We start from the raw sequence: 27,047 nt of genomic DNA, 5'->3' as shown, positions 1-27,047 counted from the left end.
TTCAATTCCAATTGTTCCCTCAACACGGTTTGGAAATAATAATAATAATAATAATAATAATAATAATAAAAACACATTACAATTTCTAACTGCATCCAATGTATTATTCAACTGGCACTTGATCCAACAAGGTAATGTACTACAGTATATCAACTACTGTATATTAATGACAGTATAAATACGGTATATCAACTACAGTATATTAATGACAGTAGAATTACAGTATATTAATGACAGTATATTAATGACAGTATAATTACAGTATATTAATTACAGTATAACTACAGTATATTAACTACAATACGATTCAAATACTCTTATTTTGGTTTCAAGGTCAGCTCATTGATGAAATGGAGAGAACTTCTGGATCTGAGTGGTGTGGGGCTGAGTGCTACAGGTAGGGATTGGAGAGATCAGAACTGCAGCCTGATTGGCTGACTGGGTTCTATTTGCGTCATAACTGTCAGCATGGGCCTCCTGGGTGTAGGCCTATAAATACTGGAGGGCCTGTGTGTGCCTGCTACCTCTCTCTGTGCTCCTTCTCTCCCTGGCTCTCACTCTGCTCTGCCATGCTCCTGTTACATACAGACAGGAGAGGAGAGAAGCCAGGCGGAGACGCTAGCAGCAGCACAGATTAGATCTCCCCCTCCTCGCCAAAGAAAACAACAACAAGCAGAAAGAACACTGACATCAAAAGATTCCTTCTCTTCCTTCCTTCTCTGGCTCTAGGAGCAGTTTTACTGGAGTGCAACATTCAGTCAACTATCAAACCTTCTCACCTCTTCTGATAAACAAACACACTATGGACTTGATAGACTGATATATTTTGACTGATATAGACTGGTATATTTTGACTGATATAGACTGGTATATTTTTTGATACCTTGATATATTTCATTGATATCCTTCTTATATTCTTCACATATAATATTGATGTGTTTTCATAAGGAAAGGGATTGAAAAGCTGTGACTATTTCATAACTCTCTACATTTTTTCTCCAAGAAAATAAATATCCTGAGTGTTGAGACAACAAAATAAGTGTTAGAGGTTAGCATTAGTCTATTTCCGTCTAGCCTCCTGAGTTTTAGATTTCATTCCTCCCATGTTTATCTCAACTGACAAGCCTTTTACTCACTTCCCCCAAGAGTAAATTAGGCATCAGATAATAAGCAACATGGTTCAGGGTAACAGGATATATGGTCCTAAGCTGGGTTGGGATGGGTCCAACTGAACAACTCAGAGCTCCAGCTACTCTCAGAGCTCCAGCTACTCTCCAGAGCTCCAGCTACTCTCCAGAGCTCCAGCTACTCTCAGAGCTCCAGCTACTCTCAGAGCTCCAGCTACTCTCAGAGCTCCAGCTACTCTCCAGAGCTCCAGCTACTCTCCAGAGCTCCAGCTACTCTCAGAGCTCCAGCTACTCTCAGAGCTCCAGCTACTCTCAGAGCTCCAGCTACTCTCCAGAGCTCCAGCTACTCTCCAGAGCTCCAGCTACTCTCCAGAGCTCCAGCTACTCTCAGAGCTCCAGCTACTCTCAGAGCTCCAGCTACTCTCAGAGCTCCAGCTACTCTCAGAGCTCCAGCTACTCTCCTGAGCTCCAGCTACTCTCAGAGCTCCAGCTACTCTCCAGAGCTCCAGCTACTCTCCAGAGCTCCAGCTACTCTCAGAGCTCCAGCTACTCTCAGAGCTCCAGCTACTCTCAGAGCTCCAGCTACTCTCAGAGCTCCAGCTACTCTCCAGAGCTCCAGCTACTCTCAGAGCTCCAGCTACTCTCAGAGCTCCAGCTACTCTCAGAGCTCCAGCTACTCTCCAGAGCTCCAGCTACTCTCCAGAGCTCCAGCTACTCTCCAGAGCTCCATCTACTCTCAGAGCTCCAGCTACTCTCAGAGCTCCAGCTACTCTCAGAGCTCCAGCTACTCTCCAGAGCTCCAGCTACTCTCAGAGCTCCAGCTACTCTCCAGAGCTCCAGCTACTCTCCAGAGCTCCAGCTACTCTCCAGAGCTCCATCTACTCTCAGAGCTCCAGCTACTCTCAGAGCTCCAGCTACTCTCAGAGCTCCATCTACTCTCAGAGCTCCAGCTACTCTCCAGAGCTCCAGCTACTCTCCAGATCTCCAGCTACTCTCCAGAGCTCCAGCTACTCTCAGAGCTCCAGCTACTCTCCAGAGCTCCAGCTACTCTCCAGAGCTCCAGCTACTCTCAGAGCTCCAGCTACTCCAGAGCTCCAGCTACTCTCAGAGCTCCAGCTACTCTCAGAGCTCCAGCTACTCTCAGAGCTTCAGCTACTCTCCAGAGCTCCAGCTACTCTCAGAGCTCCAGCTACTCTCAGAGCTACAGCTACTCTCAGAGCTCCAGCTACTCTCAGAGCTCCAGCTACTCTCAGAGCTCCAGCTACTCCCAGAGCTCCAGCTACTCTCCCTGAATACTGCAGAGAAAGAGAGAAAGAAAACATCTGTTCTCAAACCCTCTGTGTGAATCTACACTGTATGATCCTTTCCTGCAGGTAATGTAGGCCCAGACAGAGCCAGGGTGTATTGTGGGTATTGTAGTAGGGTACTCACTGAGAGCTGTCCTGACAGGTACTGGGGGGCGTCCCGCAGCATCCCGGGGCTCATGGGAGACGTGACAGAGATAGAGGGGCGATCCATCTTCTGAGACTCAAAGGAACTCGAACCTGAGACAGGACAGACAGGGAGGAGGTCACATGATCAAATCTGAAACACTGTGATTTTGGTAACATACTTCAAGGAGAGGAAGAGAGGAAGAGCGAGAGAGAGGGGGGAGGGGAGAGAAGAAGAAAGCGTGTAGGTAGAGAGATAGAAATGAGATACCATCACCTCTCTTTGACATTACCTTAGCTTGCTATTTCAAGGTTGATTTATTAACGCAGGCTAATTAGTTATCATTGGGAAATGAAAGAAAAGCCAGACTTACTTGATTCCAGTTGTGCATGTGTGCTGTCTGGTATCCGAGGAATATCTCTGAAAGGAGAGGGGGGGGGGGGGGGGGGGGTGAGGAAGGAGGAGGGGATCAATTGGTGCTAATGCTGAATGCACTGTATTTTAATGGTCCTAAGAAGAGCATTAGTCTTCATTCTCCTGTACAGCAGCTCCCTCCCTCAGCAATACAAAGCAGGACAAATATAGACACTGACAAAGCAAAGGGGTTTCTGATTTCTCTGGGTATCTCTACTTTCAAAAACGATAGGCATCCCGCTGTTTGTGGAGGAGAGGGTGAGAGTGGGTAGTGAGACAGAGAGAGAGAGAGAGAGAGAGAGAGAGAGAGAGAGAGAGAGAGAGAGAGAGAGAGAGAGAGAGAGAGAGAGAGAGAGAGAGAGAGAGAGAGAGAGAGAGAGAGAGAGAGAGAGAGAGAGAGAGAGAGAGGGGCGGCAGCCACCGTTCATTTCATTGTGCCGCACTGCTAGTCCCATATGAGCCTCTGACACTGTCATCACACTGGAGGACTGATGGAGGGGAGGGATATTGGGAGGGAGGAAGGGAGGGATGGTTGGGAGGCAGATATGTTAAATAAACAAGCTGGTGCTGGCAAAACAAATGACATTGAAATACACTCAGCCCCCATTTTCCATTTCTCACATACTCTCTCTCCTCTGCAAGACACATATTTCTACAAATGTATGAATGTGAATACACTGTAGTTTTGATGGTTCAGAAGTAATAAGTGTAGTTGCTGTTGTGAGGTCTTACCCTATGGGCCTTGAGACCACCAGTTCCACCTGGGGTTCTGGCTTTGATTCTAGAATGATATTGTAAACTTCTTTGAATGTGGCTCCTTGTAAAAACCTCCCGTTCCACTCCAGCACCTGGTCGCCTGTAAAACAAGAGATGCTGTCAGTCATCCACACACCAAGACGTCAGCTGGCACGGTGCAGTTATGAACATGGGAAGCATAGTTATAAATATAGTTAAAAACATGATCCGTGTAGTTATAAACATGAGCAGGCCCACATGATGGAAAAAAGGAGAACATGAATGGTATTGTAGAAAACACAGCACACATAAACAAACAGTACAGCATTGTAATCTTCCTGCTACGGTAATATTATAAATAATTGAATAGGCCTCGGTCGCAACCCTTATGGTAACAAATAACAGCACATCTGTCTAGTTCATACATGTTGTAATTAGTGCTATTAAATGAAGGTCAAAGGGTGTCAGAAGTTAAAACAAGGTTCTGACCCAGTTCAGCACCAGTTCACCAAGTAATCCAAATGTTTCTTGAATCACTGAAGTAGCTTATTAAATCTACAGTGCTGTGTACATGAGACATGTATTGACAATCTTCAGTGTACTTCTAAACTTGGTAAATGTAGTTCTAAACATAGTAAGTGTCGTTCTAAACATGGTACGGGATGCAGTTAGAGTATAAAATGAGGTCAATAGGTACCTGGTCTGAGGTGTCCAACAGTGTCCGCTAGACTTCCTTTCCTCACTTTAGTGATGAAAGCACAAAGTCTACCAGATTCTGTCATCTTTCCACCCACCACCTATGAAGGAAGCAACACACATCAACATGTATAGTATTAGTATATAGTATTACACTGTAACATAATCACCCACCACCTATGAAGGAAGCAACACACATCAACATGTATAGTATTAGTATATAGTATTACACAGTAACATAATCACCCACCACCTATGAAGGAAGCAACACACATCAACATGTATAGTATTAGTATATAGTATTACACAGTAACATAATCACACCCTCAATATGGTGTAAGCAGCCTGGCAGGGAAGGAATATGGATGCACTGATCACTTTGTTTCATAGAAACATATTTATTGACCACGTTTGAAAATCCACGTGTGAATTCAATTCACACATGGTAAAATGCAACCTGCAGATCTAGGCCTAATTTTAATTGCATATGTAGCCACATAGCATCATTCTGCCCATAGGGTGCTATTCTACTTGCATATGTAGCCACATAGCATCATTCTGCCCATAAGGTGCTATTCTAATTGCATATGTAGCCACATAGCATCATTCTGCCCATAGGGTGCTATTCTACTTGCATATGTAGCCACATAGCATCATTCTGCCCATAGGGTGCTATTCTAATTGCATATGTAGCCACATAGCATCATTCTGCCCATAGGGTGCTATTCTAATTGCATATGTAGCCACATAGCATCATTCTGCCCATAGGGTGCTATTCTAATTGCATATGTAGCCACATAGCATCATTCTGCCCATAGGGTGCTATTCTAATTGCATATGTAGCCACATAGCATCATTCTGCCCATAGGGTGCTATTCTACTTGCATATGTAGCCACATAGCATCATTCTGCCCATAGGGTGCTATTCTAATTGCATATGTAGCCACATAGCATCATTCTGCCCATAGGGTGCTATTCTAATTGCATATGTAGCCACATAGCATCATTCTGCCCATAGGGTGCTATTCTAATTGCATATGTAGCCACATAGCATCATTCTGCCCATAGGGTGCTATTCTAATTGCATATGTAGCCACATAGCATCATTCTGCCCATAGGGTGCTATTCTACTTGCATATGTAGCCACATAGCATCATTCTGCCCATAGGGTGCTATTCTAATTGCATATGTAGCCACATAGCATCATTCTGCCCATAGGGTGCTATTCTAATTGCATATGTAGCCACATAGCATCATTCTGCCCATAGGGTGCTATTCTAATTGCATATGTAGCCACATAGCATCATTCTGCCCATAGGGTGCTATTCTAATTGCATATGTAGCCACATAGCATCATTCTGCCCATAGGGTGCTATTCTAATTGCATATGTAGCCACATAGCATCATTCTGCCCATAGGGTGCTATTCTAATTGCATATGTAGCCACATAGCATCATTCTGCCCATAGGGTGCTATTCTTGAACAGAGAAAGTAGCTACATGTTTAGTCAAAATGTACATCTCATAATGTTGAATGTCCCTGTGTGTTGTGTTGGAACCCTGGGGCCACCTCTCTCTGCATGGTGCTCTCTCTCCATTGTGCTGGAACACTTGAGGCCTGGGGGGCCTATAGCAGGCCAGGCAGCCCAGCTCTGCTCTACTCTGTAAGCCCCTGAACCGCTCTCCCTCCACAGGCATCAGACAAATAAAATCCCCTCTTAATGGCAGTTGAATGCCAACATACAAAGGAGCTTACGGAAGTATCCTAAATGAAATGGCTTTATGTAACAGCCGGGTGAGAGAGAGCGAGAAAGGGACTGAGAGAGTGAGAGATAGAGATAGTTAGAGAGAGAGACAAACAGACTGGCTGGTCACTGCTTGCTGCTGAGCGAGGAGAAACACATAGCGTACCGTACAGCACAAAGAGAAACTGACCAGACACAAACATACCAATTCAGGAAGCTCATTCAATCACTAATGATTTTCCCATCTTGCCACTCTCCTTTTCTCCCCTGATGGCCCTCACTGTGCTAGCTCTCACTGTGCTAGCTCTCACTGCTTCTGGTACGCAAGCTGTTTTAATTAGTTCCCCGCATCCAGTGCAGGCGGGAGGGATTGTTAATTGCGCTACCGAACTGCCCCTAATCAAAACGAAACAAAACGGCCTAAACCCAGCCGCCAGAAAACACCGAAAATTTAACTTTTTTCAATGTGTCAATCACTCTCGAGTCATCTGGGACCCACGAGCTAAGCCCAAGGGACTACTAGGGGGGCACTTGAACATTCGTAGTGTCATTCCAAAAAGTGATCAAATTCAACATCTACTCACAGAATCCAACCTTGACTTTCTCTGCCTCTCAGAGACATGGCTCCATAAAAACTCTCCATCTGCTGCTTTGATTGTGCCTGGCTACAATGTTTTCAGGAGAGACAGGACTGAAGGAAGAGGAGGGGGTGTGATGATTTACATTAAAGAACATATCCGATGTAAACAAATTGAGTGGTCATGTGATAATGAACTAGAATGTATTGGCCTGAACATTACACTGTCTCCCCAAATGTCTTTTACCCTCATTGGAATGTATAGGCCACCTTCCACCAAAAGTGTGTTTTTTGATCAGTTTTATGCTTAGGGAATGTGATTTTGGGAAAGAGGTCATCTTAATGGGAGATTTTAACATTAATTATGAAGACAAGTGTTGTAGGAAAACCCTCAAACGGATCACTAATACCTTTGACCTTACACAGCTAGTTAAAGGGCCAACCAGGGTGACTTGTTGCTCTAAAACACAGATTGATTTGGTGTTCAGTAATAAACCAGAGAGAGTGACTAAATCATTCAATATGGTTACTGGGCTATCTGATCATAATCTGACACTTATAGCCAGAAAGCTGTCTAAGAGCAGGTTTAACCTCTCTACTGTTAGAAAGCCTGATCAACTAAGAATACCTAAGAGTGTATTAAGCTATTTTGAAAACGCAATTAAGGGAATTAACTGGAATGATCTCTTGTCCTATGCAGACGTGGAAGCTGATAGTCAAGTTTTTCTATCCACAATCCAGACTACATTAAATGGTTTCCTAAAGAAAATCAAATCCAAACCTGGCCAAAAGAGCACTCTTCCTTGGCTAAATGGAGAAATCTGGAAATTGATGAAAGAACGAGATTATTATCTAAAAATAGCCCTAAGATCCAAATTAGAGCATGACAGACGTAGGTTTACCATGTTGAGAAATAAGGTGATGAAAGAAATCAGACAGGCCAAGGCAAACTTTTTTATTAACATAATTGGTGAAGCAAAGGGAAATTCTAAACTGATCTGGGAGAATCTAAAAAAGTTAACAGGGAAAGACCATAGTAACACTGCAAAAAGACTAGAAATCATGGTGAATAACAATCTAACACAGGATGCAGTCGAAATAGCAATAGCCTTCAATTCCTACTTTATTGACTCTGTCAGGGTACTGACACAGAACCCCTCCACTTGTTTCTTGGGCTCAGTGCTAGTAAATGATGCTCAACCTGTCTTCATCATAAGGGAGGGTTCTGAGTCAAAGGTGGACAAGGTGATTATCTCACTAAAGAACTCTAAAGCCAAAGATGTGTTTGGGATGGACTCTACCTTTCTTAAAAACTACAAAGAGTCACTCATTGGCCCCATTACTAAGGTCACCAACACATCTATTGGTCTCGGGGTGTTTCCAAGGGTATGGAAGTCGGCCATAATAACGGCCATCTTTAAATCAGGCGACCCTGCTGACGTGAGTAACTACAGGCCCATTAGTATACTACCTGTGGTGTCAAAGGTTGTTGAAAAGTGTGTAGCAGAACAACTGATTGCCCACCTCAACAACAGCCCCTTCACATTACATTCCATGCAGTTTGGCTTCAGAGCGAAACACTCCACAGAAACGGCCAACTGCTTTCTTCTGGAAAATGTGAAGTCCAAGATGGACAAAGGGGGCGTTGTTGGGGCTGTGTTTCTGGACCTAAGGAAGGCTTTTGATACTGTTAACCATGAGATTCTCATCACAAAATTGTCCAAGTTCAACTTTTCCCCCGATGCCTTGAGATGGATGAAATCATACCTTGAAGGCAGAACTCAGTGTGTCAGAGTGAGCAATGAGCTGTCGCCCACTCTTAGCTATGATGTGGGTGTGCCCCAAGGGTCAATACTGGGGCCCCTCCTGTTCAGCCTGTACATTAATGATCTGCCTTCTGTCTGTACTGGGTCTGAAGTTCAAATGTATGCAGATGATACAGTGATATATGTGCATGCAAAGAGCAAACAACAAGCTGCACAAGAACTCACTACTGTAATGGTCCAGGTTACAAAGTGGCTCAGTGACTCGTGTTTGCATCTCAATGTGAAAAAAACTGTTTGCATGTTCTTCACAAAGAGGGCAACAGATGCTACTGAGCCAGATGTCTATGTGTCAGGGGAGAAGCTCCAGGTGGTATCTGATTTTAAGTACCTTGGCATCATACTTGATTCCAACCTCTCTTTTAAAAAGCATGTGAAAAAGGTAATTCAAATAACCAAATTCAACCTAGCTAATTTCCGATTTATACGAAATTGTTTGACTACAGAGGTAGCAAAACTGTACTTCAAATCTATGATACTCCCCCACTTAACATACTGCTTGACTAGTTGGGCCCAAGCTTGCTGTACAACAGTAAGACCTATTCAGTCTGTCTACAAACAGGCTCTCAAAGTGCTTGATAGGAAGCCCAATAGCCATCATCACTGTCACATCCTCAGAAAGCATGAGCTCCTGAGTTGGGAAAATCTTGTGCAATACACCGATGCATGTCTTGTATTCAAGATCCTAAATGGCTTGGCTCCCCCTCCACTCAGTATTTTTGTTAAACAGAAAACCCAAACATATGGCAGCAGATCCACAAGGTCTGCCATGAGAGGTGACTGTGTAGTTCCCCTAAGGAAAAGCACCTTTAGTAAATCTGCTTTTTCTGTGAGAGCTTCCCATGTCTGGAATACACTGCCATCAGACACACATAACTGCACCACATATCACACTTTCACAAAATGCTTGAAGACATGGCTAAAGGTCAATCGGATTTGTGAACATGGTCCCTAGCTGTGTGTTGCCGCTTTCCATGTCTGTTGTCTGTAACTTGTGAGGTGTGGAAACACTTTGTTGCTTTTATGAATTTTGTCTTGCTTCTTTTTGTTCTATGTTGCTCTGTCTGTATGCTACGTCTTGCTTGTCCTATGTTGCTATGTCTGTATGCTATGTCTTGTTCTATGTTGCTATTGTCTATATTGTAATTGTTTTTAATAACCTGCCCAGGGACTGCGGTTGAAAATTAGCCGGCTGGCTAAAACCGGCACTTTTACTGAAACGTTGATTAATGTGCACTGTCCCTGTAAAAATAAACTCAAACTCAACTCAACTGTGCTAGCTCTCACTGTGCTTTGGCTAGCTGTGTGTGCTCAGCTCTTTAACCAGCCCACGCCGCACAGATTAGGTAGAGTTAAGAAAACCTAAGATACTTTTCATCAGAAAATCTACCCGTCTAATCATGATATACTGTAAATATGGGCCATATGTTTAGTAGCCTAGTTACAGTACTGTACATAATGGGGAATAAGCTGTACAATCACAATGTTTCAGATGTGATCTCTCTATCTACAGTAAAGGGACATTGTCTCTGACTGAGGATTTCAAATAGGCTTTTCTACATAACAAAATGTTCCAAATGGTACACTACTCCTTATATAGCGCACTACTACCAGTTCCCTGGTTAAAAGTAGCGCACTATATAGGGAATAGGTTGCAGTTTGGGATGCAGAGAGCTTTTGAGAGTTTTTGAGAGTTTTTTTGCACTGAGCCAATGAATGTCGTTCATTAAAAAGGTTCAATGTGAGCATGTTTGGATACACAGTGTGCATCACAAATGGCCCCCTATTCCCCATATAGTGCACTACTTTTGATGTACACTATATAGGGAATAGGGTGCTATTTGGAATACAGTCATGAACATAAAGTATTTTATATCAATATACAGCTCATTAATATTAATCAGGAAAATAATTAGCCGCCTAATTAATATTAAATCATGAATAATACAATTATGTAATTCATAATTAGGCAAGGCACCCACACATATCACTTCAAAATGTATATGCAGACAAAAAAAGCCACAGCTGAAGGACAGTTTGGTAATGTCTTTTTAGCAACGTCTTTTTCCTCACCCACAAAACCAGTTTACAACCAGAAAATGATGTCAATAAGATATCATCTCACCGTTGCCGCCTGCTATAGCCCACCCTCTGCCCCCAGATGTGCCCTGGACACCATATGTCAATTGATTGCCCCCCATCTATCTTCAGAGCTCGTGCTGCTAGGTAACCTAAACTGGGACATGCTTAACACCCCGGCCATCCTACAATCTAAGCTTGATGCCCTCAATCTCACACAAATGATCAATGAACCTACCAGGTACCACCCCAAATCTGTAAACACGGGCACCCTCATAGATATCATCCTAACCAACTTGTTCTCTAAATACACCTCTGCTGTTTTCAACCAAGATCTCAGCGATCACTGCCTCATTGCCTGCATCCATAATGGGTCTGCGGTCAAACGACCACCCCTCATCACTGTCAAACGCTCCCTAAAACACTTCAGCGAGCAGGCCTTTCTAATCGACCTGGCCTGGGTATCCTGGAATGATATTCACCTCATCCCGTCAGTAGAGGATGCCTGGTTATTCTTTAAAAGTGCCTTCCTCACCATCTTAAATAAGCATGCCCCATTCAAAAAATGTAGAACCAGGAACAGATATAATCCTTGGTTCTCTCCAGACCTGACTGCCCTTGACCAGCACAAAAACATCCTGTGGCGTTCTGCATTAGCATCGAATAGCCCCCGTGGCATCGAATAGCCCCCGTGATATGCAACTTTTCAGGGAAGTTAGGAACCAATATACACAGGCAGTTAGGAAAGCTAAGGCTAGCTTTTTCAAACAGAAATTTGCATCCTGTAGCACAAACTCAAAAAAGTTCTGGGACACTGTAAAGTCCATGGAGAATAAGAGCAGATCCTCCCAGCTGCCCACTGCACTGAGGCTAGGAAACACTGTCACCACTGATAAATCTACTCTAATCTAATCTAATCTATCTCCACTATAATTGAGAATTTCAATAAGCATTTTTCTACGGCTAGCCATGCTTTCCACCTGGCTACCCCAACCCCGGTCAACTGCCCGGCACCCCCCCACAGCAACTCCCATTTCTCCCTCACCCAAATCCAGATAGCTGATGTTCTGAAAGAGCTGCAAAATCTGGACCCCTACAAATCAGCCGGGCTAGACAATCTGGACCCTCTCTTTCTAAAATTATCTGCCCAAATTGTTGCAAACCCTATTACTAGCCTGTTCAACCTCTCTTTCATATCGTCTGAGATTCCCAAAGATTGGAAAGCTTCCGCGAGTATCCCCCTCTTCAAAGGAGGAGACACTCTAGACCCAAACTGCTACAAACCTATATCTATCCTAACTTGCCTTTCTAAGGTCTTCGAAAGCCAAATTAACAAACAGATTACAGACCACTTCAAATCCCACCGTACCTTCTCCGCTATGCAATCTGGTTTCAGAGCTGGTCATGGGTGCACCTCAGCCACGCTCAAGGTCCTAAACGATATCATAACCGCCATCGATAAGAGACATTACTGTGCAGCCGTATTCATCGACCTGGTCAAGGCTTTCGACTATGTCAATCACCACATTCTTATCGGCAGACTAAACAGCCTTGGTTTCTCAAATGACTGCCTCGCCTGGTTCACCAACTACTTCTCTGAAAGAGTTCAGTGTGTCAAATCGGAGGGCCTGTTGTCCGGACCTCTGGCAGTCTCTATGGGGGTGCCACAGGATTCAATTCTTGGGCCGACTCTTTTCTCTGTATACATCAATGATGTCGCTCTTGCTGCTGGTGATTCTCTGATCCACCTCTACGCAGACGACACCATTCTGTATACCTCTGGCCCTTCTTTGGACACTGTGTTAACTAACCTCCAGACAAGCTTCAATGCCATACAACTCTCCTTCCGTGGCCTCCAACTGCTCTTAAATGCAAGTAAAACTAAATGCATGCTCCTCGACCGGTCACTGCCCGCACCTGCCCGCCTATCTAGCATCACTACTCTGGACGGTTCTGACTTAGAATATGTGGACAACTACAAATACCTAGGTGTCTGGTTAGACTGTAAACTCTCCATCCAGACTCACATTAAGCATCTCCAATCCAAAATTAAATCTAGAATCGGCTTCCTATTTCGCAACAAAGCATCCTTCACTCATGCTGCCAAACATACCCTCGTAAAACTGACCATCCTACCGATCCTCGACTTCGGCGATGTCATTTACAAAATAGCTTCCAACACTCTACTCAGCAAACTGGATGCAGTCTATCACAGTGCCATCCGTTTTGTCACCAAAGCCCCATATACTACCCCCCACTGCGACCTGTACACTCTCGTTGGCTGGCCCTCGCTTCATACTCGCCGCCAAAGCCACTAGCTCCAGGTCATCTACAAGTCTCTGCTAGGTAAAGCCCCGCCTTATCTCAGCTCACTGGTCACCATAGCAGCACCCACCCGTAGCACGTGCTCCAGCAGGTATATCTCACTAGTCACCCCCAAAGCCAATTCCTCCTTTGGCCGCCTTTCCTTCCAGTTCTCTGCTGCCAATGACTAGAACGAATTACAAAAATCACATCTATACTTGCACATTCATCTTCTGCACATCAATCAGTCCAGTGTCTAATTGGTATATTGTAATTAATTCGCCACCATGGCCTATTTATTGCCTTACCTCCCTTATCTTACCTCATTTGCACACACTGTATATAGATTTTCTTCAGCTCTATTATTGACTGTATGTTTTGTTTATTCCATGTGTAACTCTGTGTTGTTGTATGTGTCAAACTGCTTTGCTTTATTCTTGGCCAGGTCGCAGTTGTAAATGAGAACTTGTTCTCAACTAGCCTACCTGGTTAAATAAAGGTCAAATATTTTTTTTTTTTAATAATTTACCAAATTATATCTGCTGCGTATACTCTTTAGCGAGGCCCAAACGGCAACATATTCCCTCTACATACGGAATAGGATACCATTTGGGAAGAAACCTTTGAATAGTGATGGACAGCTGTAATAACAAACGGCCTCTGACCATTAGGTCAGACTGGTCCCAGTAGATAGACAGAAGTCCAGACAGAGAGGTCAGACAGACAGGGCAGACTCACCTTCAGTCCCAGCAGTGCTCCTGAGTCTCGAGGTACACTTCCATCCTTCATCCGCTTGTTGAGCAGAATCCGCCCTATTAGGCGCTCCCCATCTTTGGAGGGCTGCCATGTCACTGGATGCTATAGGAACACACACAGCAACAACACACCTTGTGTTTCACAACTCATCCACACCAGATTCACTTCAATCACTTTAAAAAGACTACTACAGAAAAGTGTGTATCATGTGAGGGGTGGGGGGTGGGGCTGGGGTATCAATTAATATCGACTTAATGAACGATCACACAAGCTCTGGCTAGTTATCTAATCTGGTGATTATAGCTCTGTCTCTATCCTTTCTATTTCAGATTATATAACCTGTCTTTTCTTTTGGGATTAGCCGGACTATCACAATTAGATAATAAAATACATATTTCATCAAAATCAAAAAAATAATTGTATCTACTGCATCACAGTTATAAGTACTGTAGTTGAAGGCAAAATGTTATAACAATGGAAAAATAAAACAATATTTACAATAACACAGCCCACCTTTTAAGCAGTGATTAACTATGTCCATAAACATACTTCATGGAAGTACTTCAATCTGATTTTAGGTACTATTTTCACTAAAATTATTCAATTCACATTTTTCTATGTATGTTATGTTATGGTAAATGTATCACACAAAAGTGTTATTAAATGAAAATGAAAAATGCTGCACATCTAATGCCAGGCCTTGTGTGATCCTGCCAACAGGGAATAGGTAGAGTGCATTCAGCACCCCATGCAGGGTAAAATAGGCAAACCATCACGCCCTCCTCGTCACCGCAGAGCAGAAGTTCCACACAAACCATCTGAGAAAATCTGCACTGTATCTAGAACATCTCACTTAAACTCAGCCACATTAGCATCAAATCCAGTTGAGTTTGGATGAGTGTAGATTTTGTCTGATGGTCTGTGAGGGAGGCCTTAGCTGAAGGCAGAGGGAGGTTAAGACTGCACTCCACCACTCTCTGCCCTGCTACACAGCACTACACCTCCACAATGGAGCAGATGACGAAAACATGTATTACGCAACAACAACAAAAAGAGGTGAACCAAAGTAGGATATATGGAGGAAAACTCCCAAAAGAACAGCACAGCGCGATGATTAAGGCCAAGATGAAGAGAGAGAAAAAAAGATGAAATCACAACAAACATGACAGCGGAAGGGAAAAAAGAAAAACGTAACTTTGTCTGTGCAAAAGAAATCCAATCGTCCCTGTTCTCAGTTCTAAGTGGTTGGTTTAGTTTTGGTATTGGACTGAGTGGAGATCTAGGGGGGATAATGACTTGACTAGGTAGTGTGCGTTGGGAGAGGACGGGTCATTCCAGTGAGAGGTAGGTGTCGTTACCCTACTGTAACGTTACTAAGATGGCCGCTACAGTAACAATAACAAAACAGACTGAAAGCAACTAGCAACATGCAACTAGAGGAGTGGACATTGCTGTGTGCCATGACAATAAAAGGGTTGTGTTTTAATGCTCCTGGATAGATCTTTATGCTGCCAGAGAGCAAACAGCAGAGCAATAAAGAGGGGTTCCCCATCTCCTATTTCAGCAACACCCAGCAAGCTGCTGTCGAAATGAAATCAATCTTATCAATTCCCCGGAATAATAATAAAGACAGAGTTCAAAGGAAAATCAATCAATTCAAATTTAAAAAAGAATAAACATGTCTACTATTTAACAATTAGTGACAGATAACAAAGACCGGAGGAGGTAGGTAAAGAAAAAAAAAAGAAAAAAAGAACAAATTGCAGATATTTTGGCTACATAGTCTCCAGTACCTTCTCACTATGGCTATGCTGATTGTCCTCGTTTAGGGTAGTGCTACTGCATGTGTCAACGCCAGAGTCTTTAACCTGGGGTTCGCACCATTCTGCGTCCTCTTCCAATGAGTGGCCCCCAAAGCGCACCATTTTCTTTTGCCTCTCAGATAAGGTGTTGTGTGTTGAGTCGGACAAAAATGCCTGCTCAATAGTTTTTCTTTTCCCCCTTTGACTGTCCCCTACAGGTGTGGGATAAAAAACAGAAAGAAAGAAGAAAACCCATGCGGAGGTGTAAATAAAACAAAGCAAACATGAAATGACAAAGGACTCTGAGAGGGGGAGGAGGGGAGGAGGGGAGGAGGAGAGGGGTTAGGGGCAGGGCTCCGCATGTCTCACCAAAGACATTGGGGAGGCCTCGCTGCTATGCCATGACGCATGGTCCAACCAGTGGCCATCCAAATCTCCTGTGGGAGCCACACACAAGCACACACACACACACACACAAGAGAAGACAGCGAGAGGAAAAGGTGAGGCCCACAGAACTCCAACGTACAGTGCTGACACACACACGCAGACACACACACTCACAGGTGAACAATAGCTCCTGTGAAGAGAGTAGAAACATACAGTCCACATACAGTAGATTGGCCTCTCTGAAGTCGATACTGCGATGGTATACAGCACAGAGTACATGACCATGACTACTAACACACACATTCAGACAACACAAGCACAGACCATTTAGGTTGTGTTTAGTCTTGGAACAATTCTCATTGGTTGCAAGACCAAACCAGGCCCCACACTCTTGTTCATAAATCATTCACACATGCTGCCAGTCAAACCTCTTTTCCGAGACATTCTGTTGAAGCAAACTAGCCAAAGATATCGTTGTAACTCTCTGCAGTAATTCACATTGTTCAAATGAAGATAGCGTCCGTGCGTCCTGCCATCTTAACAGCCTGGGTCTGGATCAGAGAGAGAGAGAGAGAGAGAAAGAGAGAGAAAGAGAGAGAGAGAAAGAGAGAGAGAGAAAGAGAGAGAGAAAGAGAGAGAGAGAGAGAGAGAGAGAGAGAGAGAGAGAGAGAGAGAGAGAGAGAGAGAGAGAGAGGTGCTTCCTGGGATGTAATATGTTTAACTGGGACAAAGATGGCAATGCCCCAGCAACCTTAACTAACCTCAATCTAAAGTGCACCAGGGAGAGCTTTTTAAGATGTTATCCTGATGACTGCCTTGCCCAGATCTGTACTGGAGGCATCAGTGGATGGGATGGATGGATACAGCCTTGAGAGATAGAGGCTGGGCAAATGGCTATTATGCCATTACATGTTCAGTTTTTCCCATATGTTTGTGTTGCTCAGACAGTAAAGTGAGTGAGTAACAGTCATATTCCCTCAGCCCAGCAGGCCAGGCAGGGACTTCAGCAGTCAGGGAGAGAGTTCATCTTTTTCTCTGTCTGTGCTCTGTGTGTGCACTTTCTCCAATAGGGCTCAGTCAGTGTGTCTGTAACCTGTCTGATGTGGGTCAGGGGGATCGATGGAGACTGGCTCCCTCAGACAAACCAAGAACTAGTCCCTGTAAACGCCCATCTCTCGCTCTTCTCTTCCTTTCCTCGAGACTGGCTCGCTCAGACAAACCAAGAACTAGTCCCTGTAATCGCCCATCTCTCTCTCTCTCTCTTCCTTTCCTCGGTCCTCCACTTCTCTCTCTCCTCCATCCATCCTCAACCCATCGCTCTCCTGATAGAGAGATCATCATCTTTAGATCCAACATGACTTCTGTACCTGCTTTCTAGAACGACATCATGTTGTTATAGACTTCAGCAGCGTTTCCTCTGGTTGATGATGGTGGTGGATGTGCAGAGAGAGACTGCAACAAACACTACAATTTGATGAAGAAGCTTGTAAAGCCAGCTAACTAAAAGAGTGAGAAGTAGTGAATGTTGAAGGCGGGATGGGAGTCTTCTCCGACAGAAGGAGAGGTACGGAGGGCTGAGGAGGCCCGTCGAGAGGATGAGTCATTTTGTAGCGTTCTTTCTTTGAAGTTAACATGAGATATTAGTGTCTGTCTCGCTCTCTGTCTGTCTCTCTCAGCCAACGGAAGATATACCAACACATGAAACATTCCAAATAAACACTCCTATTTAGTAGTACTATTAGCTTCCATTGGCCACTCATTTTACAACCCCATAAGACAGAAATTCGGAAACATGAAATGATTCATATTAAAAGCATACAGCGATGAAGTATGAGGCATGGCCAGCCAGGACACTGGATCTGTCTCCATTGCCGATTTGTCGATATATAGCTTGCCGTATGTTCAGTATGCACTGTAAAAATAAATAAAAAACTGCCTTTTTTGTTTACTCAACTTTTCGGTCAAAGTGTTACCTGAGCTAAACAGCGATTGTAACACACAATGTTTTCAACTCACATATTTGATACCAGTGACACAACATGACTACATTGTGTATGTTCAAAACACAGTAGTTCATGTTCAACAGGTCCTCACCTGGGATTTGAACTCACAACCTCTTGGTTCACTGCATTCTGATCTTCCTGCTACACCACCATGTCTGTGTCAATTATCAGTTCATCTGACTATTCTCTCATCATTGATTTGATTGACTTATTTCAGCAATTGTAAGTTTTTCAGTGTAGTTATCTAATGTTGGTGGGGCACATTAACCTGTTTTAATGATACTCCTGAATCACTATGATAAAATACATTTCATTCTTGAATGTACTTTTAACAGAGCTGAGATTTACTTTTTTAGTTAGAGATTTACTTTTTTTAGTTTATCAATGCAGGTGAAAGCAATCAGACACAGCCATGGTGGCGTGGCAGGAAGACTGGAATGCTGTGAACCAAGAGGTTGTGAGTTCAAATCCCAGGTAAGGACATGTTGAATATTAATTACTGCATAAATGAACATGCACAATGAAAACATGCGTTAGTTACACAGTCTATTTTTGGGATAAAATTCGCAAATTATAATTTCTAGTTGAATGAACATATGAGGCATTTTGAGCAAACACATCATTTTAAGTTGACTGAATTTTTTACTACGTTTTCTACAATTTAAGAGTTTGGCCAAACTCTTTTTTTTGTTCAGGTGAGACCGAAAAATTGAGTAAACCAAAAAAGGCTGTGGAACCAGTTACTTAATGATAATTAGCTGAAACAAGTAGATTCTTTTAACAGTAAGCGTGTGCGAGTTCAACCGACTGTAGTACACACTACACAGTGTGCCCATACGTCTGCAGGCACAGGTAAGGTTAATAGAACCAGTGCATTTATGCAACCCAAAGCTGCACGCATCATTTCCTTCGCATCACTTCCTGTGAAAAGAGAATAATATAATGGAGCTATGAAGGACAGGTCTCCATAAAGCAGTTAGCCTGGTGAATACATAACTCAATCTGGGAGAAGTCAGGGAATTCAGTTGGAAGCATATAAAAATAGCTTTATGCTGCATATGTTGTTAGGGTTGGGGGTTTGGGTAGGAAGCGAAGGGGGAGATCAGATATTCTCTCAATACCTCTCTAAATGTATAGCCTGGTCTGAAGCTTTACTCTAGGGTTGCTATCAAGAGTGTTGAGGATCACGTTGTTGGAAGCTGAGAAAACAGTAAATAATTTCAACATTAATATTCATGAATATTTTTCAAGGCTGGCCGAGACACTGTATGTCAGAGTAAGGTCAAGTCCTCTCCAAAACAACCAGCCATCCTCCCTTATCACCATCCCTCCACCCCTCCCCTGGTCCTATCACAAGCCCTCCATCCCTCCACCCCTCCCCTGGTCCTATCACAAGCCCTCCATCCCTCCACCCCTCCCCTGGTCCTATCACAAGCCCTCCATCCCTCCTCCCCTCCCCTGGTCCTATCACAAGCCCTCCATCCCGTCACCCCTCCCCTGGTCCTATCACAAGCCCTCCACCCCGTCACCCCTCCCCTGGTCCTATCACAAGCCCTCCATACCTTCACCCCTCCCCTGGTCCTATCACAAGCCCTCCATCCCGTCACCCCTCCACTGGTCCTATCACAAGCCCTCCATCCCTTCACCCCTCCCCTGGTCCTATCACAAGCCATCCATCCCTTCCCTTCACCCCTCCCCTGGTCCTATCACAAGCCCTCCATACCTTCACCCCTCCACTGGTCCAATCACAAGCCCTCCATCCCTTCACCCCTCCTCTGGTCCTATCACAAGCCCTCCATCCCTTCACCCCTCCCCTGGTCCTATCACAAGCCCTCCATCCCGTCACCCCTCCCCTGGTCCTATCACAAGCCCTCCATACCTTCACCCCTCCACTGGTCCAATCACAAGCCCTCCATCCCTTCATCCCTCCCCTGGTCCTATCACAAGCCCTCCATCCCGTCACCCCTCCCCTGGTCCTATCACAAGCCCTCCATCTCTTCACCCCTCCCCTGGTCCTATCACAAGCCCTCCATCTCTTCACCCCTCCCCTGGTCCAATCACAAGCCCTCCATCTCTTCACCCCTCCCCTGGTCCTATCACAAGCCCTCCATACCTTCACCCCTCCACTGGTCCAATCACAAGCCCTCCATCCCTTTACGTGTCCCTGTGGGTGCTAAAACCACTTACTGTATACAGTTATGCCCAGTGATAAAACATTATGGAAGTCCCCAGATGGGCTGTGCCCTCCGTGACCCGCTGGAACCAACAGCTGACAACACTCAACACTGATTACCCTCCCTGCCACACACACACACACACACACACACAAACACATTTTAGCATCGCTGCCTCTCTTCTCCCTGCCTCTCTTTGTCTCAGCTGCTGCAACCAAATGACTTTGCAATTGTGTCCATGATAGCCCCAAACAGCTTACGGCTTGCAATTCTAACAGTCACAGATGTTTAAATCCCATAGACATGATGAAATCTCATAGACATGTTTAAATCCCACAGACATGTTTAAATCTCATAGACATGTTTAAATCCCACAGACATGTTGAAATCCCACAGACATGTTTAAATCCCACAGACATGTTTAAATCCCACAGACATGTTGAAATCCCACAGACATGTTTAAATCCCACAGACATGTTGAAATCCCACAGACATGTTGAAATCCCACAGACATGTTGAAATCCCACAGACATGTTGAAATCCCACAGACATGTTTAAATCCCACAGACATGTTTAAATCCCACAGACATGTTTAAATCTCATAGACATGTTTAAATCCCACAGACATGTTTAAATCCCACAGACATGTTGAAATCCCACAGACATGTTTAAATCCCACAGACATGTTTAAATCCCACAGACATGTTTAAATCCCACAGACATGTTTAAATCCCACAGACATGTTGAAATCTCATAGACATGTTTAAATCCCACAGACATGTTGAAATCCCACAGACATGTTTAAATCCCACAGACATATTTAAATCTCATAGACATGTTGAAATTACATAGACATGTTGAAATCACACATCTCTCCAGCTAATCTGAAGTCAGCCAACCACACACACACACACACACACACACACACACACACACACACACACACACACACACACACACACACACACACACACACACACACACACACACACACACACACACACACACACCATCCACCACCACCACGCCCCTCAGATGGGGGTTGAGCTAAGCTACTGTTGTCCCAGTCTAGAGAATGTTGCCTCCCTCTTCCTCCTGTTTTATTAACAGTGCCAATCACAATTGGGCCCTGATCCCTGGTGAGGACCGGTAAAACCCCAGCTGAGGGTGATTCAGCCAACAGGAAAATCATCACAGCCGTAAATTGTGAGCATCAGCAGTCTCCTCCCTCCCTCATCCCTCCCTCCCCGGCCCCCCCAGTTGGTTTCACTCGGGCTTGGCGTAGCAGGCATGGGGACCCACCACCAAAGTGCTGATTCAGGGTTCTGGCAGCAGCACAACATGGGGAGGAGACAGCGGAGAAAGAGTTCATTGCCAGCAGGCTCTCCATCACTTTGACAACTCAATAGAAACCAGTGTAAACTATTAATTGGATCATTAATTATTGATGGTGTTTTTACTACAATTCGGGGGGGCGAGAGCAGAAAGAGAGAGAGAGACAAAGAGAGAGAGAGAGAGAGAGAGAGAGAGAGAGAGAGAGAGAGAGAGAGAGAGAGAGAGAGAGAGAGAGAGAGAGAGGTGAAACATTGTGTATGTTTAAACAGTATCCATGCTGTGAGGTAAAGGGAGCAGATTAGCTGTGTGATTTGTGTTTGTGGAACCAGATTGTCCAAAAACATCCAAGGTGTAGCAGGTTAAAGAGCTACAGAATCAATTATTATTTAGGACATTTGTTATTGTTTTAACAAATGTTTAAAAAATACTTTAAAATATTAAAATAATAGTCAATGTACTGTTATTACAATGTAGAAACGCACACTATAACATTATACTTTTTTTTTCTGGCATTGAACATAAGAATGCCCTTTACTCAGCAGGGGGGTGTTGGACTAGTCCTTGTCCTAAAAACCAGACCAAAGATAGAGCTGTAATGAGAATCTAGTCTGGTTTTATCACTAAACAGCGTCCACTCCGCCCACCCCCCTAACTCTCTCTCTCTTCTGTCCCCCCCCCTCTCTCTCGCATCACTCTCCTTCTTTCTCTCTCTCTCCCCCTATCCCCCCCTGCCTCTCTCTCTGTCTCTCGTCTTTTCTCGTTTCTGTCCTGCTTGCGCTATCATGAGGCGGCATGTCAAGAGATCAATACGGAGGAAAACAGAGTGAGAGGGACGTCACACTAAATCAGTCTCCCAGCCTCACTACCAACGGGCCAGCCAGGAGCTCAGGCCATTACTGATGGCACCTCCTCCCTCTTTCTCCCTCACTCCCTCCCTCACCTCCCTCCCATACCCCCAGAGTGTCCAGGGTCAGAGAGCATGGCACGAGGTGAGCTTAGCCTGCCATAACACACCCATGTATTCACCTCACCCACCTCGGCCTCCCTCCCTCCCTTCCTGGCCAGTCAAGCAGCTCACTGAGTGTATAACATAGCAGAGCAGATCATAGTGCTGCTGACTGGCCACAGATGGACAGAAGGTGCTTTCTGCCCTCTTTACTCTTTCCCTCAGATTTCTCCCCCCTCGGCCCAAGCTATTGAGTGTATGTTCTGCTTATCTGGTTATGGCTCGTCCTTCAACGTCACACTGAACTGACTGGGTGAAGGGAAAATTCTGCAGGCCAAACACCATTCCTATTGCTAATCATTGAGCGCTTGCTTACTATCCATGTTACATACAGGTGTGTGACAGACTCGGGACAGGGGTTTTAATGACAGACAGTATATACTGTAAGTCCCCCCCCATACCTCCAAAATACAAAACCTTACATCCTATACCTCAGAAGCTCACCTCCCTCGCCTCAGCAGTCCACATTCAAACTACTCTGTGACCCCACCACTACTGTGATCCTTCACATAACCATTACATTACACAGCATCAATAATGGAGCCAGTCTGTGCTAACCTAGCCATGTGCTACTTCCCTCCCTGTGTGAGGAAGAAAGTTACATAACACAGGGACTGGGAAATGTTGACTGCCTGTATTCTCCTCATCCTCGTCCTCCTCTCCTCTTCACCTGCGAAGCAGCTCTGCGTTCCTCCCCTCATCCCCTGTACTCTTTTCTCCTCTCCTCCTCATCCGTTTTTCCTGCTTTTGACACTGTCAAGGTAAAAGCCACCATAATTACAGATTTGACAACAAAATCAATTTGCAATTATGACGACTGTGGGCCTGCGTGGAGTGAGTCAAGTGGCCCAACTTCTTGAAGGATAGCTTTGGATGTTAATTCTGAACGAAAATGGGGTTTAATTCAATGTGTGTGTGTGTAGGTGTGTGTGTGTGTACGTGTGTGTATATGTGTCAAGGGGAGTGTTTCGTTCAGAAGCAGGAGAATGAAAAACTACCCTTGTCTATAACCATTGTCCTGTTGTAACAAACAAGTGTGAAGGCTACAGGACGGGGAACAGGGAACAGGGGACAGGGGACAGGGGAGAGTCTGTGTGTTGCTATTTAGCATGTAGTTGTCTGTAGGAGTAGTGGAGATCTGAAATACAGGCCTTAAACACTTACAGATGCCATACAGTATAATACCTATCCTGTCCAAAATCCTATCATATGGTGTTGAGGGGAAACCCACATGATGAGGTTGATTCATGTTGATATATCAAATTTACATAAGTATTCAGACACTTTACTCAGTACTTTGTTGAAGCACGTTTTGGCAGCGATTACAGTCTTGAGTCTTCTTGGGTATGATGCTAAAAACTTGGCAGACCTGTATTTGGGGAGTTTCCCCCATTCTTCTCTGCAAATCCTTGCAAGGTTGGTCAGGTTGGATGGCGAGCGACGCTGCACAGCTATTTTTAGGTCTCTCCAGAGATGTTCGATCGGGTTCAAGTCTGGGCTCTGGCTGGGCCACGCAAGGACATTCAGAGACTTGTCCCGAAGCCACTCCTGCGTTGGCTTGGTTGTGTGCTTAGGGTCTTTGTCCTGTTGGAAGGTGAACCTTTGCCCTAGTCTGAGGTCCTGTGCACTCTGGAGAAGGTTTTCATCAAGGATCTCTCTGTCCTTCGCTCCGTTCATCTTTCCCTCGATCCTGACTAATCTCCCAGTCCCTGCCGCTGAAAAACATCCCACAGCATGATGCTGCCACCATGATGCTTCACAGTAGGGATGGTGCCAGGTTTTCTCCAGACGTGACACTTGGCTTTCAGGCCAAAGAGTTCAATCTTGGTTTCATCAGACCAGGGAATATTGTTTCTCATGGTCTGAGAGTCCTTTAGGTGCCTTTTGGCAAACTCCAAGCGGGCTGTCATGTGCCTTTTACTGAGGAGTGGCTTCCGTCTCGCCACTCTACCATAAAGGCCTGATTGGTGGAGTGCTGCAGAGATGGTTGCCTTTCTGGAAGGTTCTCCCATCTCCACCGAAGAACTCTGGAGCTCTGTGAGAGTGGCCATTGGGTTCTTGGTCCACTCCCTGACCGAGTCAATTAGAGGTGTAGCTGTGGATGTATTTCAAGGCATACCTTCAAACTCAGTGCCTCTTTGCTTGACATCATGGGAAAATCAAAAGAAATCAGCCAAGACCTCAGAAAGAAAATTGTAGACCTCCACAAATCTGCTTCATCCTTGGGAGCAATTTCCAAACGCCTGAAGGTACCACGTTCATCTGTACAAACAATAGTACGCAAGTATAAACACCATGGGACCACGCAGCCGTCACACCACTCAGGAAGGAGACGTATTATGTCTCCTAGAGATGAACGTACTTTGGTGCAAAAAGTGCAAATCAATCCCAGAACAGCAGCAAAGGACATTGTGAAGATGCTGGTAGAAACAGGTACAAAAGTATCTATATCCACAGTAAAACGAGTCCTATATCGACATAACCTGAAAGGCCACTCAGCAAGGAAGAAGCCACTGCACATGTAGATTTACGGTTTGCAACTGCACATGGAGACAAAGACCGTACTTTTTGGAGAAATGTCCTGGTCTGATGAAACAAAAATAGAACTGTTTGGCCATAATGACCATTGTTATGTTTGGAGGAAAAAGGGGGAGCCTTGCAAGCCGAAGAACACCATTCCAACCGTGAAGCATGGGGGTGGCAGCATCATGTTATGGGGGTGCTTTGCTGCAGGAGGGACTGGTGCACTTCACAAAATAGATGGCATCATGAGGGGGGGAAATTATGTGGATATATTGAAGCAACATCTCAAGACATCAGTGAGGAAGGTAAAGCTTGGTCTTGGGTCTTCCAAATGGACAATGACCCCAAGCATACTTCCAGAGCTGTGGCAAAATGGCATAAGGACAACAAAGTCAAGGTATTGGAGTGGCCATCACAAAGCCCTGACCTCAATCCTGTAGAAAATTTGTTGGCAGAACTGAAAAAGTGTGTGCGAGCAAGGAGGCCTACTAACCTGACTCAGTTACACCAGCTCTGTCAGGAGGAATGGGCCAAAATTCACCCAACTTACTGTGGGAAGCTTGTGGAAGGCTACCCAAAACGTTTGACCCAAGTTAAACAATTTAAAGGCAATGCTACCAAATACTAATTGAGTGTATGTAAACTTCTGACCCACTGGGAATGTGATGAAAGAAATAAAAGCTGAAATAAATCATTCTCTCTACTATTATTCTGACATTTCACATTCTTAAAATAAAGTGGTGATCCTAACTGACCTAAAACAGGGATTTTTTACTAGGATTAAATGTCAGGAATTGTGAAAAACTGAGTTAAATGTATTTGGCTGAGATGTTTGTAAACTTCCGACTTCAACTGTATCTGTTTTTTATTTTTAAGACATTTGCCAAAATAAATAAAAACCTGTTTTCACATTGTTATTATGGGGTATTGTGTGTAGATTGATGAGGGAAAACATGTATATAGTCCATTTTAGAATAAGTTTGTAACGTAACAAAATGTGGAAAAAGGGAAGGGGTCTGAATACTTTCCGAATGCACTGCATTTTTTGATTTTTGCAGCTTTACATCTGGTAGCAGCTAATGGGGATCCATAATAAAAACAAATAGAAATAAGAACTATGCCTGTTTCACTTTAAAGCTATGTGAAAGAGACCGTGTAGAGGGACTAACTCACATCACTCAGTCCTTCACAGTCATCCAAAGGAGACAGAGACACCACACAGGGAAGTAACCCTTGAGTGTAGATTTGCCATACAGTCTGCTTTAGAGGGGAATCTATATAGGTCACTCCTCAGAAACAGCTCTACAAACACTTTAAAATGCCTTTGGAAGTTGTCTGCCTTTTCAAAGGACTAATATGGAAACCACAACGCCAGCCTGCCACCCGTGTAGCAATGCTTTCAGCACGGTGACCGCTCCTCTGCCGGCCCAGGCCTAATCTCTCTCTCTCTCTCTTTCCCTCTATCTGTGACCTTGTTAGTGTCCTTAACATTATGACATCACCAGAGGGCGAGGGTGGTTCGATCGTTCAGAAACATTGTGGTACAGTACTATGAGATGAATAGTAGTATGACCTTATAATACATAACGATCTACTGCCTGCATCTAGAGGAGAGAACGCTAGTAGCTAGAGTCATGATGTTGCCCTGTTGGTGAGGTTTATGACCCGCACAAATACTTTTCCCCCTTTTCTCTCTCTACTCTACAGATTGGACTCTTGGAAAGCCCTTTGTTAACATAGAGAGAGTCTGGTAACATCAAAAGGTTGGGAACGGAACCATATTTCGGTAATCCAACCAGTTGAAAATATCCGTTGGTACTTAAAGAATATGATGTCAGATCAGTTGTCGTCTGAGACATTATTACTGATGACAGGACGACATAAAGTGCATCTTGGGAAGTCTACACATTCTGGTTATCAAATTCACATGGAATTGTTGTGCAATTTAAATGTTTAAATATGAAACTATTTACATGATTAGTTTAATCAGGTAATATTAATTACAGAGAATTGATTTGATAAAATAGCATGTCATATATCACTTAATCCATAGTAAATACACAACAATAAGGACTAGGAGTTAGGGACTAGAGGCTAGAATCTAGAAGTAAGCCATTCAAAAAACATTTGA

At 44.3% G+C, this 27,047-nt stretch overlaps 1 protein-coding gene across 19 annotated transcripts in view; it reads right to left on the bottom strand.

Moving 5' to 3' along the window:
- rims2a (regulating synaptic membrane exocytosis 2a) overlaps positions 1-27,047 on the bottom strand; it is a 227,380-nt gene that overhangs the window by 84,191 nt on the left and 116,142 nt on the right. For 14 of the 19 annotated variants that reach the window (XM_038976295.1, XM_038976299.1, XM_038976301.1 and 11 more), the window contains 6 exons: positions 15,858-15,925; positions 13,669-13,788; positions 4,405-4,504; positions 3,705-3,828; positions 2,932-2,978; positions 2,559-2,671 (listed from right to left, as the gene is read on the bottom strand). In XM_038976295.1, coding sequence (XP_038832223.1) covers positions 2,559-2,671; positions 2,932-2,978; positions 3,705-3,828; positions 4,405-4,504; positions 13,669-13,788; positions 15,858-15,925 — 572 coding nt within the window. Of the gene's footprint in view, positions 1-2,558; positions 2,672-2,931; positions 2,979-3,704; positions 3,829-4,404; positions 4,505-13,668; positions 13,789-15,479; positions 15,701-15,857; positions 15,926-27,047 lie in introns of all 19 variants that reach the window. The other 5 variants (XM_038976293.1, XM_038976291.1, XM_038976298.1 and 2 more) reach the window with 1 other exon arrangement.

Source organism: Salvelinus namaycush, chromosome 37, assembly GCF_016432855.1.
Source record: "Salvelinus namaycush isolate Seneca chromosome 37, SaNama_1.0, whole genome shotgun sequence".
NCBI classification, from domain to species: Eukaryota; Metazoa; Chordata; class Actinopteri; order Salmoniformes; family Salmonidae; genus Salvelinus; species Salvelinus namaycush.
The sequence above is the reverse complement of the archived record's forward strand: the minus strand, read 5'-3'. Positions and strand labels throughout refer to the sequence as shown.